Below are 19,869 nucleotides of genomic sequence, written 5' to 3' on the forward strand. Positions count from 1 at the left end.
TATTATGTGGGCGCTGTATGGTATTATGTGGGCGCTGTATGTATGGCAGTATTAGGTGGGCGCTGTATGGTATTATGTGGGCGCTGTATGGCAGTATTATGTGGGCACTGTATAGCAGTATTATGTGAGCACTGTATGGTAGTATTATGTGGGCGCTGTATGGCAGTATTATGTGGGCACTGTATAGCAGTATTATGTGAGCACTGTATGGCAGTATTATGTGGGCGCTGTATGGTAGTATTATGTGGGCGCTATATGGCAGTATTATGTGAGCACTGTATGGCTGTATTATGTGGGCACTGTATAGCAGTATTATGTGAGCACTGTATGGCTGTATTATGGGGGCACTGTATGGCAGTATTATGTGGCCACTGTATGGCAGTATTATGTGAGCACTGTATGGCTGTATTATGGGGGCACTGTATGGCAGTATTATGTGGGCACTGTATGGCAGTATTATGTGAGCACTGTATGGCAGTATTATGTAGGCACTGTATGGCTGTATTATGTGAGCACTGTATGGCAGTATTATGTGAGCACTGTATGGCTGTATTATGTGAGCACTGTATGGCTGTATTATGTGAGCGCTGTATTGCAGTATTATGTGGGCGCTGTATGGCGGTATTATGTGGGCACTGTATGGCAGTATTATGTAGGCACTGTATGGCAGTATTATGTGAGCACTGTATGGCAGTATTATGTGGGCGCTGTATGTATGGCAGTATTAGGTGGGCGCTGTATGGTAGTATTATGTGGGCGCTGTATGTATGGCAGTATTATGTGGGCGCTGTATGTATGGCAGTATTATGTGGGCGCTGTATGTATGGCAGTATTATGTGGGCGCTGTATGTATGGCAGTATTATGTGGGCACTGTATGTATGGCAGTATTATGTGGGCGCTGTATGTATGGCAGTATTATGTGGGCGCTGTATGTATGGCAGTATTATGTGGGCGCTGTATGTATGGTAGTATTATGTGGGCGCTGTATGTATGGCAGTATTATGTGGGCGCTGTATGTATGGTAGTATTATGTGGGTGCTGTATGTATGGCAGTATTAGGTGGGCTCTGTATGGTAGTATTATGTGGGCGCTGTATGTATGGTAGTATTATGTGGGTGCTGTATGTATGGCAGTATTATGTGGGCGCTGTATGTATGGCAGTATTATGTGGGCGCTGTATGTATGGTAGTATTATGTGGGCGCTGTATGTATGGCAGTATTAGGTGGGCGCTGTATGGTAGTATTATGTGGGCGCTGTATGTATGGCAGTATTATGTGGGCGCTGTATGTATGGCAGTATTATGTGGGCGCTGTATGTATGGCAGTATTATGTGGGCGCTGTATGTATGGTAGTATTATGTGGGTGCTGTATGGCAGTATTATGTGGGCGCTGTATGTATGGCAGTATTATGTGGGCGCTGTATGTATGGTAGTATTATGTGGGCGCTGTATGTATGGCAGTATTAGGTGGGCGCTGTATGTATGGCAGTATTATGTGGGCGCTGTATGTATGGCAGTATTATGTGGGCGCTGTATGTATGGTAGTATTATGTGGGTGCTGTATGTATGGCAGTATTATGTGGGCGCTGTATGTATGGCAGTATTATGTGGGCGCTGTATGTATGGCAGTATTATGTGGGCGCTGTATGTATGGCAGTATTAGGTGGGCGCTGTATGGTAGTATTATGTGGGCGCTGTATGTATGGTAGTATTATGTGGGTGCTGTATGTATGGCAGTATTATGTGGGCGCTGTATGTATGGCAGTATTAGGTGGGCGCTGTATGTATGGTAGTATTATGTGGGCGCTGTATGTATGGCAGTATTATGTGGGCGCTGTATGTATGGTAGTATTATGTGGGCGCTGTATGTATGGCAGTATTAGGTGGGCGCTGTATGGTAGTATTATGTGGGCGCTGTATGTATGGCAGTATTATGTGGGCGCTGTATGTATGGCAGTATTATGTGGGCGCTGTATGTATGGCAGTATTATGTGGGCGCTGTATGTATGGTAGTATTATGTGGGCGCTGTATGGCAGTATTAGGTGGGCGCTGTATGGTAGTATTATGTGGGCGCTGTATGTATGGTAGTATTAGGTGGGCGCTGTATGTATGGTAGTATTAGGTGGGCGCTGTATGTATGGCAGTATTAGGTGGGCGCCGTATGTATGGCAGTATTAGGTGGGCGCTGTATGGTAGTATTATGTGGGCGCTGTATGTATGGCAGTATTATGTGGGCGCTGTATGTATGGCAGTATTATGTGGGCGCTGTATGTATGCCAGTATTAGGTGGGCGCTGTATGGTAGTATTATGTGGGCGCTGTATGTATGGCAGTATTATGTGGGCGCTGTATGTATGGTAGTATTATGTGGGCGCTGTATGTATGGTAGTATTATGTGGGCGCTGTATGTATGGTAGTATTATGTGGGCGCTGTATGTATGGCAGTATTATGTGGGCGCTGTATGTATGGCAGTATTATGTGGGCGCTGTATGTATGCCAGTATTAGGTGGGCGCTGTATGGTAGTATTATGTGGGCGCTGTATGTATGGTAGTATTAGGTGGGCGCTGTATGTATGGCAGTATTAGGTGGGCGCTGTATGTATGGCAGTATTATGTGGGCGCTGTATGTATGGCAGTATTATGTGGGCGCTGTATGTATGGCAGTATTAGGTGGGCGCTGTATGTATGGCAGTATTAGGTGGGCGCTGTATGTATGGCAGTATTAGGTGGGCGCTGTATGTATGGCAGTATTATGTGGGCGCTGTATGTATGGTAGTATTATGTGGGCGCAGTATGTATGGCAGTATTATGTGGGCGCTGTATGTATGGTAGTATTATGTGGGCGCAGTATGTATGGTAGTATTATGTGGGCGCTGTATGGTAGTATTATGTGGGCGCTGTATGTATGGTAGTATTAGGTGGGCGCTGTATGTATGGCAGTATTAGGTGGGCGCTGTATGTATGGCAGTATTATGTGGGCGCTGTATGTATGGCAGTATTATGTGGGCGCTGTATGTATGGCAGTATTAGGTGGGCGCTGTATGTATGGCAGTATTAGGTGGGCGCTGTATGTATGGCAGTATTATGTGGGCGCTGTATGTATGGCAGTATTATGTGGGCGCTGTATGTATGGCAGTATTAGGTGGGCGCTGTATGTATGGCAGTATTATGTGGGCGCTGTATGGCAGTATTAGGTGGGCGCTGTATGGTAGTATTATGTGGGCGCTGTATGTATGGCAGTATTATGTGGGCGTTGTATGTATGGCAGTATTAGGTGGGCGCTGTATGTATGGCAGTATTAGGTGGGCGCTGTATGTATGGCAGTATTATGTGGGCGCTGTATGTATGGTAGTATTATGTGGGCGCTGTATGTATGGCAGTATTAGGTGGGCGCTGTATGTATGGCAGTATTATGTGGGCGCTGTATGTATGGTAGTATTAGGTGGGCGCTGTATGTATGGCAGTATTATGTGGGCGTTGTATGTATGGCAGTATTATGTGGGCGCTGTATGGTAGTATTATGTGGGCGCTGTATGTATGGCAGTATTAGGTGGGCGCTGTATGGCAGTATTATGTGGGCGCTGTATGTATGGCAGTATTATGTGAGCGCTGTATGTATGGCAGTATTATGTGGGCGCTGTATGTATGGCAGTATTAGATGGGCGCTGTATGTATGGTAGTATTATGTGGGCGCTGTATGTATGGTAGTATTATGTGGGCGCTGTATGTATGGCAGTATTATGTGGGCGCTGTATGGTAGTATTATGTGGGCGTTGTATGTATGGCAGTATTATGTGGGCGCTGTATGTATGGTAGTATTATGTGGGCGCTGTATGTATGGTAGTATTATGTGGGCGCTGTATGTATGGCAGTATTAGGTGGGCGCTGTATGGTAGTATTATGTGGGCGCTGTATGTATGGTAGTATTAGGTGGGCGCTGTATGTATGGCAGTATTATGTGGGCGCTGTATGTATGGTAGTATTATGTGGGCGTTGTATGTATGGCAGTATTAGGTGGGCGCTGTATGTATGGCAGTATTATGTGGGCGCTGTATGTATGGTAGTATTATGTGGGCGCTGTATGTATGGCAGTATTAGGTGGGCGCTGTATGTATGGCAGTATTAGGTGGGCGCTGTATGTATGGCAGTATTATGTGGGCGCTGTATGTATGGTAGTATTATGTGGGCGCTGTATGTATGGCAGTATTAGGTGGGCGCTGTATGTATGGCAGTATTATGTGGGCGCTGTATGTATGGTAGTATTAGGTGGGCGCTGTATGTATGGCAGTATTATGTGGGCGTTGTATGTATGGCAGTATTATGTGGGCGCTGTATAGTAGTATTATGTGGGCGTTGTATGTATGGCAGTATTAGGTGGGCGCTGTATGTATGGCAGTATTAGGTGGGCGCTGTATGTATGGCAGTATTATGTGGGCGCTGTATGTATGGTAGTATTATGTGGGTGCTGTATGGCAGTATTATGTGGGCGCTGTATGTATGGCAGTATTATGTGGGCGCTGTATGTATGGCAGTATTATGTGGGCGCTGTATGTATGGCAGTATTATGTGGGCGCTGTATGGTAGTATTATGTGGGCGTTGTATGTATGGCAGTATTAGGTGGGCGCTGTATGTATGGTAGTATTATGTGGGCGCTGTATGTATGGCAGTATTATGTGGGCGCTGTATGTATGGCAGTATTAGGTGGGCGCTGTATGTATGGTAGTATTATGTGGGCGCTGTATGTATGGCAGTATTATGTGGGCGCTGTATGTATGGTAGTATTATGTGGGCGCTGTATGTATGGTAGTATTATGTGGGCGCTGTATGTATGGTAGTATTATGTGGGCGCTGTATGTATGGTAGTATTATGTGGGCGCTGTATGTATGGTAGTATTATGTGGGCGCTGTATGTATGGTAGTATTATGTGGGCGCTGTATGTATGGCAGTATTATGTGAGCGTTGTATGTATGGCAGTATTATGTGAGCGCTGTATGTATGGCAGTATTAGGTGGGCGCTGTATGTATGGCAGTATTATGTGGGCGCTGTATGTATGGCAGTATTATGTGAGCGCTGTATGGCAGTATTAGGTGGGCGCTGTATGTATGGCAGTATTAGGTGGGCGCTGTATGTATGGTAGTATTAGGTGGGTGCTGTATGTATGGCAGTATTATGTGGGCTGTATGGCAGTATTAGGTGGGTGCTGTATGTATGGCAGTATTAGGTGGGTGCTGTATGTATGGCAGTATTAGGTGGGCGCTGTATGTATGGCAGTATTAGGTGGGCGCTGTATGTATGGCAGTATTAGGTGGGCGCTGTATGTATGGCAGTATTATGTGGGCGCTGTATGTATGGTAGTATTATGTGGGCGCTGTATGTATGGCAGTATTAGGTGGGCGCTGTATGTATGGCAGTATTATGTGGGCGCTGTATGTATGGCAGTATTATGTGGGCGTTGTATGTATGGCAGTATTATGTGGGCGCTGTATGTATGGCAGTATTAGGTGGGCGCTGTATGTATGGCAGTATTAGGTGGGCGCTGTATGTATGGTAGTATTAGGTGGGCGCTGTATGTATGGTAGTATTATGTGGGCGTTGTATGTATGGCAGTATTATGTGGGCGCTGTATGTATGGCAGTATTATGTGGGCGTTGTATGTATGGCAGTATTAGGTGGGCGCTGTATGTATGGCAGTATTATGTGGGCGCTGTATGTATGGCAGTATTATGTGGGCGCTGTATGTATGGCAGTATTATGTGGGCGCTGTATGTATGGCAGTATTATGTGGGCGCTGTATGTATGGCAGTATTAGGTGGGCGCTGTATGTATGGTAGTATTAGGTGGGCGCTGTATGTATGGCAGTATTATGTGGGCGCTGTATGTATGGCAGTATTATGTGGGCGCTGTATGTATGGCAGTATTATGTGAGCGTTGTATGTATGGCAGTATTATGTGGGCGCTGTATGTATGGTAGTATTAGGTGGGCGCTGTATGTATGGTAGTATTATGTGGGCGCTGTATGTATGGTAGTATTATGTGGGCGCTGTATGTATGGCAGTATTAGGTGGGCGCTGTATGTATGGCAGTATTAGGTGGGCGCTGTATGTATGGCAGTATTAGGTGGGCGCTGTATGTATGGCAGTATTAGGTGGGCGCTGTATGTATGGCAGTATTATTTGGCAATAGATGGTGATATATTAGAGTATGGTAGTATTATGAAAGTGTTGCTTTTCATTTTCTTCCTTTAAAAAAAACCCCAAAAAACCACCATGGCGGCCGCCTACAGAAAACTTGATCTCGCCCCAGGCCTTGCAAGACACAAGAGCCACATAGACTGTACACGGTAATACAAGGCCCGAAAAACCCGCACACGCAAAACCTTCTCCTAAAGTCTCGTTTTCACTGCAGCGACCAGATTCTTCGATGCGAAATGTGACCTGCAATTTTACGAATGTCCAATAGATGGCAGAAGAGCGCTCCGCAAAGCAGCAAAGCCTCGAAACGCCAAAACATTCAACTAACCTTCAAATCTCCCTCATTTATCTGTAAGTCTCCATTATACCGAGCTGTCACCTCCAGCTGAACGCTGCCATCACACACATTTGGGGTGTTTGACCAAGAAAATGAAAGTCGTTTAACCTCTTCGTGGCCAGCGGTGACGTGGAGTTTGACGCCTTCCTTGAAGCCCCGGTGGACGTGTATTGATGAGTGGTAATTAGCGCGGGATGACAGCCGGTCAAATGTTCTGCCGAAAAAATTAATGTGCCCATCGTTTAGGGAATTTCATAAAACATTTTATCTTGAATCCGGGAAACAGAGAATAATTGTCACGTACGTGTAACGCAGCAAAGATCATGACACCCCGATCCTGAGACCGCCATCTAGTGGCGAGACCTGAAGCTGCTGCACCCCACTGCAAAATCTGTAACAGCCCCCCCATGTATAACTACTAATGCTGCACTTATGTGGCAGGGGGGTCTATGAGCCACTGTAGTTACCGGGGTCCGGAGGCGACTGCTTCCTCTGCACCCCTATAACCTGCACCCCTGTATACATCCTGCTACTTTATAATGCGCTAATTATACAGATAAATCAAGTAGATCAGTAGTGTATGATGAGGTTCTGCAGCAGCTGGAGTGTGTATGATGATGTTCTGCAGCAGCTGGGGTGTGTATTATGAGGTTCTGCAACAGCTGAGGTGTGTATGATGATGGTCTGCAGCAGCTGGAGTGTGTATTATGATGTTCTGCAGCAGCTGGAGTGTGTATGATGATGTTCTGCAGGAGCTGGGATGTGTATTATGATGTTCTTCAGCAGCTGGGGTGTGTATTATGATGTTCTGCAGCAGCTGGGGTGTGTATTATGATGTTCTGCAGCAGCTGGGGTGTGTATTATGATGTTCTGCAGCAGCTGGGGTGTGTATTATGATGTTCTGCAGCAGCTGGGATGTGTATTATGAGGTTCTGCAGCAGCTGGGGTGTGTATTATGATGTTCTGCAGCAGCTGGTGTGTGTATTATGAGGTTCTGCAGCAGCTGGGGGTGTGTATTATGAGGTTCTGCAGCAGCTGGGGTGTGTCTTATGAGGTTCTGCAGCAGCTGGGGTGTGTATTATGAGGTTCTGCAGCAGCTGAGGTCTGTATTATGATGTTCTGCAGCAGCTGGGGTGTGTATTATGAGGTTCTGCAGCAGCTGGGGTGTGTCTTATGAGGTTCTGGAGCAGCTGGGGTGTGTATTATGAGGTTCTGCAGCAGCCGAGGTCTGTATTATGATGTTCTGCAGCAGCCAGACCACCATGAATTCCCCAGAGTGCAGATCAGTGTCACGTGGGCATATATTTGGGCACTGTCTGTTCGCTGTGGTGGCATTATCTTGGCACTAGATGGCGCTGTGGAGGTATCACTGTATGTGGCTTAATTGATAAGAAAACCTGTTTAAAACTGTCAATCGGGGGGAGACATCGCTTGTTGCCCGGGCCGCACTTTCTATAACGCCGGTCCTGTTTGTACGCCACCGCGCCGCTCTATAAATAACCGGTGGTGTCATTGCAGCCGGCTCTGACATCTTTGAAGTGACAGATCCCGTGGTGACACCTGCCATGCACATGGCCGCCCCGAGGATCGCTCCGCAGGTAACGTCTGTGCGCACAGCTGGTGGTGCCTTTTATTACGGTTTTCTTTTGTCGCGTAGATTCAAAGACAATTGTAGTGTTTGTTGTGGTGAAATGTGTCGGCATGTGCGGCGCTTCTCCGCTGTATTACCGGGTTACATTACTATCTGTCCTATAATCCGGAAAATCTGGTAATCTGGCACCTGTCTATTCATGCAAAGATCCCTTTAAATCAATGGCAGAAATTTATGTCAGATTTTTTCAGTAATTCCGCTAATCCGCCACGCAATAGTTCAAAAATTCCGATAATCCGCCACTTCCTTTAGCGCAGAATTATAAAATAATTCCTTAAGAAATGAGCGTCCAATAATCCAGACGCTGGAAGTCTTTCCTGAGCCTTCCTACATTCACACATAAAGCTGATGTACTGATTGTCACTAAAATCCTGTTTTACACTCCATTCACAGCCAGAGCTGCATTTACAATTCTGCTCGTTACCCTTGCAATAAAATGGTGGAATATCTAGATTTAGTCATGTCTCCCAACAGATTTACTGTAACTGTCACATAAACTCCCATAATGCATTTCAGAATTTCAAATGCAGCTCTGGATGTGATTGGAGTATAAGATACGATGTAACTATGTAAAACAATGTTGCTGAATATGTCAACTCAATCATGTGATCTAACAGTATAGTTTTAACTGTGAGACTGTCACCTGGGCTGAGCAGAGTTCGAGATGCAGCTCTGGATGTGATTGGAGTATGAGAAACGATGTCTCAAAGGAAGTAAAACAGAGTTATTGAATATCTACACTCAATCATGTTACCCAATGGCATAGCTGTAACTGTCATCAGAGCTCCCATAATGCACTGCAGAATTCTGAATACAGCTCAGGATGTGATTGGAGTATCAGCCATGATGTAACAAAACAAGTAAAACAAAATTCCTAAGGGTATGTTCACACGGCGGGGGTCCGTAACGGCTGAAATTACGGGGATGTTTCAGCCTGAAAACATCCCCGTAAATTCAGCCGTACCGGCATGTGCAGGCGCTTGAACGCCGCGTCAATTACGGGCGTAATTAGCGCTGCTATTCATTGGAGTCAATGAATAGCGGCTCCAATTACGGCCAAAGAAGTGACAGGTCACTTCTTCTACGCGGGCGTCTATTTACGCGCCGTCATTTGACAGCGGCGCGTAAATATACGCCTCGTGTGAACAGACAAACGTCTGCCCATTGCTTTCAATGGGCAGATGTTTGTCAGCGCTATTGAGGCGCTATTTTTAGACGTAAATCGGGGCAAAAACGCCCGAATTACGTCCGTAAATAGGCCGTGTGAACATACCCTTAGTGTCGACAATGAGTCATGTGACCCAACATCGTATCTGTAACCGTGTAACTGCGTTCTAAGCTCCCATAATGCACTGCAGAATATTGAATGCAGCTCTTGGTGTAACTGGAGTATAAAACATGCTGTAATATATTAAGCAAAACATCTTTGCTCAATATCTACATTTCGTCATATGACCTAACAGCCTATGTCACTGTTATCTGAGCGCGGCAGAATTCTTAATGCAGCTCTGGATGTGATTGGAGTAAAAGCCATGATGTAACAGAACAAGTAAAACAATGATGCTGAATATCTACGCTCGGTCATGTGACATAGCAGCCTAGCTTTAACTGTGTAACTGGCAGCTGTTATGAATGCAGCTCTGGATGTGATTGGAGTAAAAGCCATGATGTAACAGAACAAGTAAAACAATGATGCTGAATATCTACGCTCGGTCATGTGACATAGCAGCCTAGCTTTAACTGTGTAACTGGCAGCTGTTATGAGTGCAGCTCTGGATGTGATTGGAGTAAAAGCCATGATGTAACAGAACAAGTAAAACAATGATGCTGAATATCTACGCTCGGTCATGTGACATAGCAGCCTAGCTTTAACTGTGTAACTGGCAGCTGTTATGAATGCAGCTCTGGATGTGATTGGAGTAAAAGCCATGATGTAACAGAACAAGTAAAACAATGATGCTGAATATCTACGCTCGGTCATGTGACATAGCAGCCTAGCTTTAACTGTGTAACTGGCAGCTGTTATGAGTGCAGCTCTGGATGTGATTGGAGTATGAGACATTTTGTGACAATATCATCTTATAATGGGTATAAAGCCGCTTCTCCGGCACGACCTGTGCTCGAGGACTATATATATATATCTGTATACCGTATATCAGAGAGGCCTGGACGCGCTCCCACAGCTGGTAGATTTGGAGAGGTCGCTCCCCTTGTCATTACTTTAAGCTCTTACACGGAAATTGTCAATTAAATCGCCTTTTTAACACACGGAAAGCGGCAGCGACATTCAATCGTCTCCGCGCCAAGTGAAGGTCACAATGTAACGGGGATATGAACCCACAAAACAAAGTGAGGGTTAATTTCCTGTATAATGGCCGCCAATTACTGAGCGGCTGCCTGTAAAATCGCTTTTCTTTTCACCCACTGACCCATTGTGACAAAATGGCGGCTGACTGCGTGACCGAGAACAGAATCGGAGGGAAATAACAAAGTCTTTCTAACGGCACTTGATAAAAATGGAGGAAATGGTGCGACCAATCAGATGGCTGCTTTCATTTTCCATAGGCCTGCTTAACAGCTGGAATTGGTTGCTAAGGGCGACTGCTACACTTTTCCCTTGCACCGGTCTTGATAAATATCTCCTAATGTATTGATAAATATGGCGCCGGTATCAAGCGCGATACTTTCTAGCGTACGCAAGCTTGACCATAGCGTAGAGGCGGCCCCCGCAGTTGCTATGGGGATGAGGGATGGGGCCCTTTTTCAGATTCCCAGTCTTGAAGGGGTTTAGGTGCTATACAGCGCGCCAGGGACCCCTCAATCTGGGAATCGTGGGGTGTCTAGGTGTCGACGGCATCTTTAGGGGTTTGCCTATGACAGGATTTTATGTGGAAGAGTTCCCTTTTATTTTATACCGGTTACCACCCCGAGATGGTCAATACATACAGTATATAGCTGGCACCATCTTGAGAATTGGCACCGGTTATATCAGCAGCTTTGCCCATCCCCTATAAGAGATGCTACAATTCAGAGACCTGATCGCTTAGTCGATCACATGAATAGAAATTCCCTAAATGATTTATTTGGGATCGCTCTCCCTCGCTGAACTGCCATCGTTCCGGATACCTCCTGCCGCCAGTGGGAACGATTTCTGAAATAACAATATCTTAGAGAATGGGAGTGCATGCAGTTCCCTATCTCCACATCGGAGGCGCTGTTAACAATCTGAGTTGGCTTTTGGACCTGCCTGTCTCCATATAACACTTCGGCTCTTTTCCCACTGAATGGAGGCCATGACACCAGCGTGAAAAGACGCCAGTTGATCCTAATGGTGACAAATGAACCCCAGTGACATATATGGGGGCTGTCAGGGTTTCTGTCTTTTTGACGACAAGAAGAACTTTATGCTGCACTATTCTTACTGTGTGAACAGAGCCTTAGCTCTGTGGCCCGTGTCAGACTTCTTTCTGCCAGCAGCCGCCACAAGGGGGAGCACCTTACAGGTCAGGATTAAGTTTAAATAGAAACTGCATCATTCTGTATTCAGTGAGCTCCCTCTAGTGGTGGCTGCAGGCAGACAGATTTTTATCTATCTATCTATCTATCTATCTATCTATCTATCTCATATCTATCTATCTATCTATCTCATATCTATCTATCTATCTATCTATCTCATATCTATCTATCTATCTATCTATCTCATATCTATCTATCTATCTATCTATCTATCTATCTATCTATCTATCTATCTATCTCATATCTATCTATCTATCTATCTATCTATCTATCTCCTATCTATCTATCTATCTATCTATCTATCTATCTATCTATCTATCTCATATCTATCTATCTATCTCATATCTATCTATCTATCTATCTATCTCATATCTATCTATCTATCTATCTATCTCATATCTATCTATCTATCTATCTATCTATCTATCTATCTATCTATCTATCTCATATCTATCTATCTATCTATCTATCTATCTATCTCCTATCTATCTATCTATCTATCTATCTATCTATCTATCTATCTATCTATCTATCTCATATCTATCTATCTATCTCATATCTATCTATCTATCTATCTATCTATCTATCTATCTATCTATCTATCTATCTATCTATCTATCTATCTATCTATCTCATATCTATCTATCTCATATCTATCTATCTCATATCTATCTATCTCATATCTATCTATCTCATATCTATCTATCTCATATCTATCTATCTCATATCTATCTATCTATCTATCTATCTATCATCTATCTATCTATCTATCTATCTATCTCATATCTATCTATCTATCTCATATCTATCTATCTATCTATCTCATATCTATCTATCTATCTCATATCTATCTATCTATCTATCTCATATCTATCTATCTATCTATCTCATATCTATCTATCTATCTATCTCATATCTATCTATCTATCTATCTCATATCTATCTATCTATCTATCTCATATCTATCTATCTATCTCATATCTATCTATCTATCTCATATCTATCTATCTATCTCATATCTATCTATCTATCTCATATCTATCTATCTATCTATCTATCTATCTATCTATCTATCTATCTATCTATCTATCTATCTATCTATCTATCTATCTATCCCCTAAACCTCTCTAGACCACTAGGGATAGATAGTAACAGGTATACTGACACCTAAACCCCCCTGTATAAAAACTGATAATGTAGAACATGTAGGGAGTTGGCAGTGAATGTGAGTATACTGGGGGGCATTTTGGGGCGTCTGCTGGGGGTACAAATACATCTGGACCCCCCTCCTAGGTTTGCCCTTGTTTTTGAGACTGGATTATCTAGATACACAGATAAACCCTTGTTCCGCCCCTGATATTACATCACAAGTGAAGATCTATCCGTCTGTCCTGAGTATTAAGCTCGGAGTGAATGTGGAGCGGCTCGTTCTTCCCTTCATTCATTTCCGGCTTCGTTATGCCGCTTATTAATGACATAATATCCTTTATTAATAGATAACGTGTAGAACAAGCTCGTGGAAATATCTCCAGGTGTAATAAGTCTGCGTGATAACGGGGAGAGGTGTCAGTAACATGGAAGGGTACACGTGTTCTCTCGCTGAGCACCAATAAAGCCGCTGGTAATTGGCACTCGGCGCCGCTTTAATTCTTTATTCTCTGGCAATACGTGTAAATAACAAGCGCAAATGGATTCTAAAGCCGGAACACAAGTTCTTACATAAAATAGCTATTATTAACCCTCACCGAGATCTGAGGAAAGTTCCGCTGACTTACAGAACTTTAGATAGTTCACATTTACCTTGTAATGTCTCTATCTATCTATCTATCTATCTATCTATCTATCTATCTATCTATCTATCTATCTCCTATCTATCTATCTATCTATCTCCTATCTATCTATCTATCTATCTCATATCTATCTATCTATCTATCTATCTATCTATCTATCTATCTATCTATCTATCTATCTATCTATCTATCTATCTATCTATCTATCTATCTATCTCTCATATCTATCTATCTATCTATCTATCTATCATCTATCTATCTATCAAATTCAAATTCAAATTCAAAGAAGCTTTATTGGCAGGACCAAATACATATTAGCATTGCCAAAGCAAGTAAGAAGTAAGGGAATGAGGGATAGGGACTGAGGGCTTGGGGATAGGGACATATCTAGGGTCGGGGTTATACAAGTCCATGGCATATCATGTCTCTCTCAGTTTATGGCATGCAGTGACATATTGTGCCGCTGTGCCCACTGTGGTTTCCTCTTCACCCAGCAGGATGTACAGTTTCTCTTCCTCTTCCATGGAGCTGAAGTCCGGTAAGAGATCAGAGAGTCTCCTGAAGTGAGTGTCCCTTACTGCTGAGTATTTGGAGCAGTGTAGCAGGAAGTGGGCCTCATCCTCCATGGCCTCCTGGTCGCACTGTTGGCACAGTCGGCTCTCCCTGGGCTTGTAGGTCTGTCTGTGGCGCCCGGATTCGATGAGCAGGTTGTGGGCGCTCAGTCTGTAGCGGCTCAGGATCTGTCTGTCTCTGTGGTTTGGCAGTTTCTCCAGATATGGCGCCAGTTTATATTCCCGCTGTAGACTCCGGTATATTGTCAGTTTCTGGGATGTCTTTATGTCGTTCCTCCAGTCACTGATATATTCCTCTTGGCCTTTGTCTATTGTCTTCTTGATTTCGGCTTTTGTGAGGCCGCGCTGGGTGACATTTTCTTCAGGCCGGGTCAGGGTGAGATGTTCTGGGGGGCCTGGTTTACCTGGGACCCCTTGGTGTAACAGGGCTTTATGGTGATAGGAACTTTGCCTGCTGCTGTGTAGATGGGCCCAGAATGATAGCGCCCTCTTCTGGATTGTGAGGTGTAGTGGGAATCTGCCCAGTTCTGCCCGACAGGCACTATTTGAGGTGCTCCGATGGACTTGGAGAAGGTGTTTGCAGAATTCTAGGTGGAAGATTTCTGTTGGGCTGGAATCCCACCTTGACCAGTCTGGGTATGTGTCCGGACCCCAGACTTCACTGGCATACAGGAGGATTGGGGAGATGATGGAGTCAAAGATTTTCAGCCAGACCGTCACTGGTGGTTTGAGATGATAGAGTTTTCGTCTGATGGCATAGAAGGTTTTGCACGCCTTGTCTTTCAGAATCTCTATGGCTTGTTTAAAGCTTCCTGATTGGTTGATTTCTAGGCCCAGGTAAGTGTACCTGTCGGTCGCTGTGATTGTGGCGTTATTTAGTGTGAAGGTCGGGTGCCTGGGGGATTTTGAGTTTCTCTTCTGGAACACCATGATGTTGGTTTTCTTGGCATTGATGGGTAGTGCCCACGTGGAGCTGAATTTTTCTAGGATTTGCAGGTTGTCTTGGAGACCTTTCTCGGTTGGTGATAGTAACAGAAGGTCATCTGCATACAGCAGGAATTTCACCTGGGTGTCATGGAGGGCGAGACCTGGTGCTGAGGAGGATTCCAGAGCTGTGGCCAGTTCATTGATGTAGATGTTGAAGAGCGTTGGACTGAGGCTGCAGCCTTGTCTGACTCCTCGGCTCTGCTGGAAATCAGCCGTTCTTCTCCCGTTCACCTTCACGCTGCATCTGTTCTCTGTGTAGGAGCTTCTGATGACGTCATAGGTTTTACCTCCTATTCCGCTCTCCAGCAGTTTCAGGAATAGGCCCGGGTGCCACACTGAGTCAAAGGCCTTCTTAAAGTCCACAAAACAGGCGTAAATCTTCCCATGCTTTGTATTGTGGACGTGGCTCTTGATGAGGCTGCGCAGGGTGTAGATGTGGTCAGTGGTGCGGTGGTTTGGCATGAACCCAGCTTGGCTTTGGTGGAGGACATTGTGCTGGGTGAGGAAGCTGAGGATTCTCTTATTCAGGATGCTGCTGAACAGTTTCCCCAGGTTGCTGCTGACACATATCCCTCGGTAGTTGGCCGGGTCGTACCTGTCCCCACTCTTGTGGATTGGTGTTATAAGGCCTTGGTTCCAGATTTGCGGGAAGTAGCCGGCACTCAGCACCATATTAAATAGTTTGACTATTGCGGCCTGTATTTCTGGCGGGCTGTGTTTTATCATTTCTGGTGAGATTCTGTCTAGGCCGCTGGATTTTTTACACCTTATGTCTGAGGTTCTCTCTGTTACTTCTTGCAGTGTTATTGGTGTATCCAGGGGGTTTTGAGAATCTTTAAGTGTTTCCTCCATCGCCTTCAATTTTGATATTATTTGTTTTTGTTCTTGGCTTTGTTCTTCTTTCGGGATATCTTTGTAGAGGTCCCTGAAATATTGGAGCCAGATGTTGCCATTTTGAATATGAAGGTTGTTTTTCTTGCAATTTTTGCCCATGTGTTTCCATAATTCCCAGAACGAGTTGTCATGGAGGGCATCTTGGAGTTGGGTAAGTTTGGTGGAGATGTGCCTTTGTTTTTTCTTTCGGAGGATGGTCTTGTATTGCCTCTGTATGTTGCTGTAGGCCTCCTTCAGACCGGTGTTGTTTGGGTCTCGGTGCTTCTTATTTGAGGCATTTCTTAGGGTCTTCCGTACTTCTTTGCACTCACGGTCAAACCAACCGTTAGGATGTATTTCTTGTGGCCTCTTGTAGTCACATCTTTTCAGGTCAGACTTCTCTGCCATGGTATAGAATATATTATTGAGGTCATTTACGGCCTGATTGACCCCTCCTGGGCTTGTCTCATACACCTTGTTGTAGAGGTTGTGAAGCATCTCCTGCACTTCTGGTCTGTTCATTGTCTCTTTATATTTTATAGTTGACGTTTTGGACCATTTATAAGATGGGGGCAGGTTGAAGAGGCCGGTTTGATGTGGTTTTTGTGCAGATGGTTTGGTTGTGGATTTGATGTATAGAAGTAATTGGTTGTGATCTGACAGGTGCGTTTGTGGAGTGACTATGAGTGCGCCAATGTTTGCGGGGTCCATGTCCGTGATGGCATAGTCTACTACACTGCTGCCTACATGGGAGTTTAGTGTATACCTTCCTAAAGAGTCTCCCTTGGTGCGGCCATTCAGTATGTGGAGTCCTAAGCTTCGACATAGATTCAGTAGTTTTTTCCCGCTTTTGTTGACGGTGCTGTCATAGCTGTTTCTCTCTTTCTGTAGGGAGTTATGACAGTCGGCCTCTGCTCCAAAGATGAAGATATTTCCATCATTGGAAATATCATTTCCATCTATCTATCTATCTATCTATCTATCTATCTATCTATCTATCTATCTATCTATCTATCTATCTATCTATCTATCTATCTCATATATATCTATCTATCTATCTATCTATCTATCTCATATATATCTATCTATCTATCTATCTATCTCATATCTATCTATCTATCTCATATCTATCTATCTATCTATCTATCTATCTATCTATCTATCTATCTATCTATCTCATATCTATCTATCTATCTATCTATCTATCTATCTATCTATCTATCTATCTATCTATCTCATATCTATCTATCTATCTATCTATCTATCTATCTATCTATCTATCTATCTATCTATCTATCTATCTATCTATCTATCTATCTCATATCTATCTATCTATCTATCTATCTATCTATCTATCTATCTATCTATCTATCTATCTATCTATCTCATATCTATCTATCTCTCTATCTCTCTATCTATCTATCTATCTCTCTATCTATCTATCTATCTCTCTATCTCATATCTATCTATCTATCTATCTCTCTATCTCATATCTATCTATCTATCTATCTATCTATCTATCTATCTATCTATCTATCTATCTATCTCATATCTATCTATCTATCTATCTATCTATCTGTCTGTCTGTCTGTCTATCTATCTATCTATCTATCTATCTATCTATCTATCTATCTATCTATCTATCTATCTATCTATCTCATATCTATCTATCTCATATCTATCTATCTCATTATCTATCTATCTATCTATCTATCTATCTATCTATCTATCTCATATCTATCTATCTATCTATCTATCTATCTATCTCATATCTATCTATCTATCTCATATCTATCTATCTATCTATCTATCTATCTATCTATCTATCTATCTATCTCATATCTATCTATCTATCTATCTATCTATCTATCTATCTATCTATCTATCTATCTATCTATCTATCTATCTATCTATCTATCTATCTATCTATCTATCTATCTATCTCATATCTATCTATCTCATATCTATCTATCTATCCAAAACGGACACTATGCTGTGATTGGTTGCTATGGACGACAAGGCCAGTTTTGCTGAGGGGGCAGAGCATGACACAGGAATTCTCTCTTTGTGTCATGCTCCGCCCCCTGAGGCCCTGCACTAGGTATAAACATAGTGACCAGTTTTGCCCAGAGTCCTTTACGTGCCAGCTCTGCTGAGGGTTCAGATGGCTTTCCCTATGCTAATAAATTTGGCGCGGCCACTGCACGCTCAGCCACGCCCCTTTAATACGTCTTTTTCAAACCCCCCATATATGTTGCAGATAAATGCACGTCTTTTACAAAACATGGCGCAATTTGTTTAGTAAACGGGCCGCAATGTGTTACGGCCAGTGTGACCCCTCCCTAATGGGTTTCTGCACTCTGCCCTCATTAATTAACCCTTTGCGGGGACGCGGTGAGACGAAAAGCGTTATTTATGGGATGCAAGGTATAAATCACAGTTGTAAAATCAAAGGTCACCGGGTTATTGGAACATTAAACTAATTAGAAAGCTGCAGGGCGAAGAGGCGAAAACGAAAAGATTACGAAAGACGAAATTGAGACCTGTCATAGTGAATGAGGGGACGTGCGGGACGTAAAATTGTCGGGCAATAAAAATTGTGATTGGTTGGGATTGAATTGGATTGGTTATCGGATCTTCTGGTTTTATGTAAATGAAGCTGAATTGTTGTTTCAATTCCTCACCATTTGCAAGATCTCTGCTTGCGGTCAGTTCCTTAGGGTTTATCATGCTAGGTTTGTCACAGTGTTGGGATCTGTTTATGGTTCATTTATACAAAAAATTGGTAAATCCCTTTAAGGTCTCATTTAGACAGCTGTATATTTTATCATCCGTATTAAGACCAGGACCCTGTGGCCAAGTGGACCGGACTTACTGTAAAACGCCCTACAACCTTACTTGGAACCGGGTCTTGCCGTCGTAATACAAATGCGAAAATTCGTCCGCATTACGACCATCTGACGTAGGCCCAGTTACACGTTACACCACCGATGAGACATTACTGATATTTTTACGACCATAAAAAGGTTGACGCCATTTCAATTATCATGAATCCTAAATAGCTCCTCCCTTGTTCTGCCTGAAAATGCTACAAAAAAATGCCAAAAACACCATGAAATGATCATAAATAACTCCATATATCGGTCTAGATCGCGGAGAGCACCACAAAAAAAAAAAAGGACTATTGGCAAGTACGTCTACGAGGAGCGATCTCAGTCACATGTTTATTCCTCTAAACATTGGAATCCCCATCCGTAGGACATTTTATTCCTTACCCACAATCCCTCTCAGAAACGCCCACATTAAGTGCATATTTGCATAAGTCCCACCCCACTGAGGTCTGATTTGTCAGTCAATATCATGGAAATTGGGAGCCTTGGGATGTATGAATATTCACTAGGACTAGTAATAGAAGACGAAGACCATTCTAGAAATAAAATCTTATCGTAATATCATAATAATTGCTTCATGTAAATGGCGAGAGTTATAATTAGTAAGTCTGGAAGCCGCGTCACACCTCACCTTCAGATCAGAGACGTCTCGGTAGCACTGCTCGGAGCGGGTGTGATCCGACAGCTGCACGTTCCAGAAACAGGGGAGCTGATGAACCAGAAACGGGTTCTGCTTGATGACAGCGTTGAAAATGTCCTGGAGAGAAAGAAAGAGGGAAGACACCATGTTCAGGGAAACGGGAAATCTCTAAATGATACTGACAGCGTGTGGGTATACTGAATGTGTATGTATATATATAGTATCAGGAACACAAATGATCAGGGGTCAACTATAATCTTGTATATAGGGGGCAGTATTATAGTAGTTATAATCTTGTATATAGGGGGCAGTATTATAGTAGTTATATTCTTGTATATAGGGGGCAGTATTATAGTAGTTATATTCTTGTATATAGGGGGCAGTATTATAGTAGTTATATTCTTGTATATAGGGGG

At 43.5% G+C, this 19,869-nt stretch overlaps 2 protein-coding genes across 3 annotated transcripts in view; one reads left to right on the top strand and one right to left on the bottom strand.

Annotated features, from left to right (window-relative positions):
* Positions 1-19,869, bottom strand: part of LARGE1 (LARGE xylosyl- and glucuronyltransferase 1) — a 394,217-nt gene that overhangs the window by 31,797 nt on the left and 342,551 nt on the right. Inside the window, exon 9 of the mRNA XM_075855826.1 lies at positions 19,445-19,570. Within this exon, the coding sequence (XP_075711941.1) occupies positions 19,445-19,570 (126 nt within the window). The remainder of the gene's footprint in view (positions 1-19,444; positions 19,571-19,869) is intronic.
* The window catches only part of LOC142748662 (E3 ubiquitin/ISG15 ligase TRIM25-like), a 232,115-nt gene continuing 220,193 nt past the window's right edge, over positions 7,948-19,869 (top strand). For both annotated transcript variants that reach the window (XR_012882282.1, XR_012882283.1), the window contains exon 1: positions 7,948-8,131. The gene's annotated coding sequence lies outside the window, so the exon portion shown is untranslated. The remainder of the gene's footprint in view (positions 8,132-19,869) is intronic.

Source organism: Rhinoderma darwinii, chromosome 3 (genome assembly GCF_050947455.1).
Source record: "Rhinoderma darwinii isolate aRhiDar2 chromosome 3, aRhiDar2.hap1, whole genome shotgun sequence".
Taxonomy (NCBI): Eukaryota; Metazoa; Chordata; class Amphibia; order Anura; family Rhinodermatidae; genus Rhinoderma; species Rhinoderma darwinii.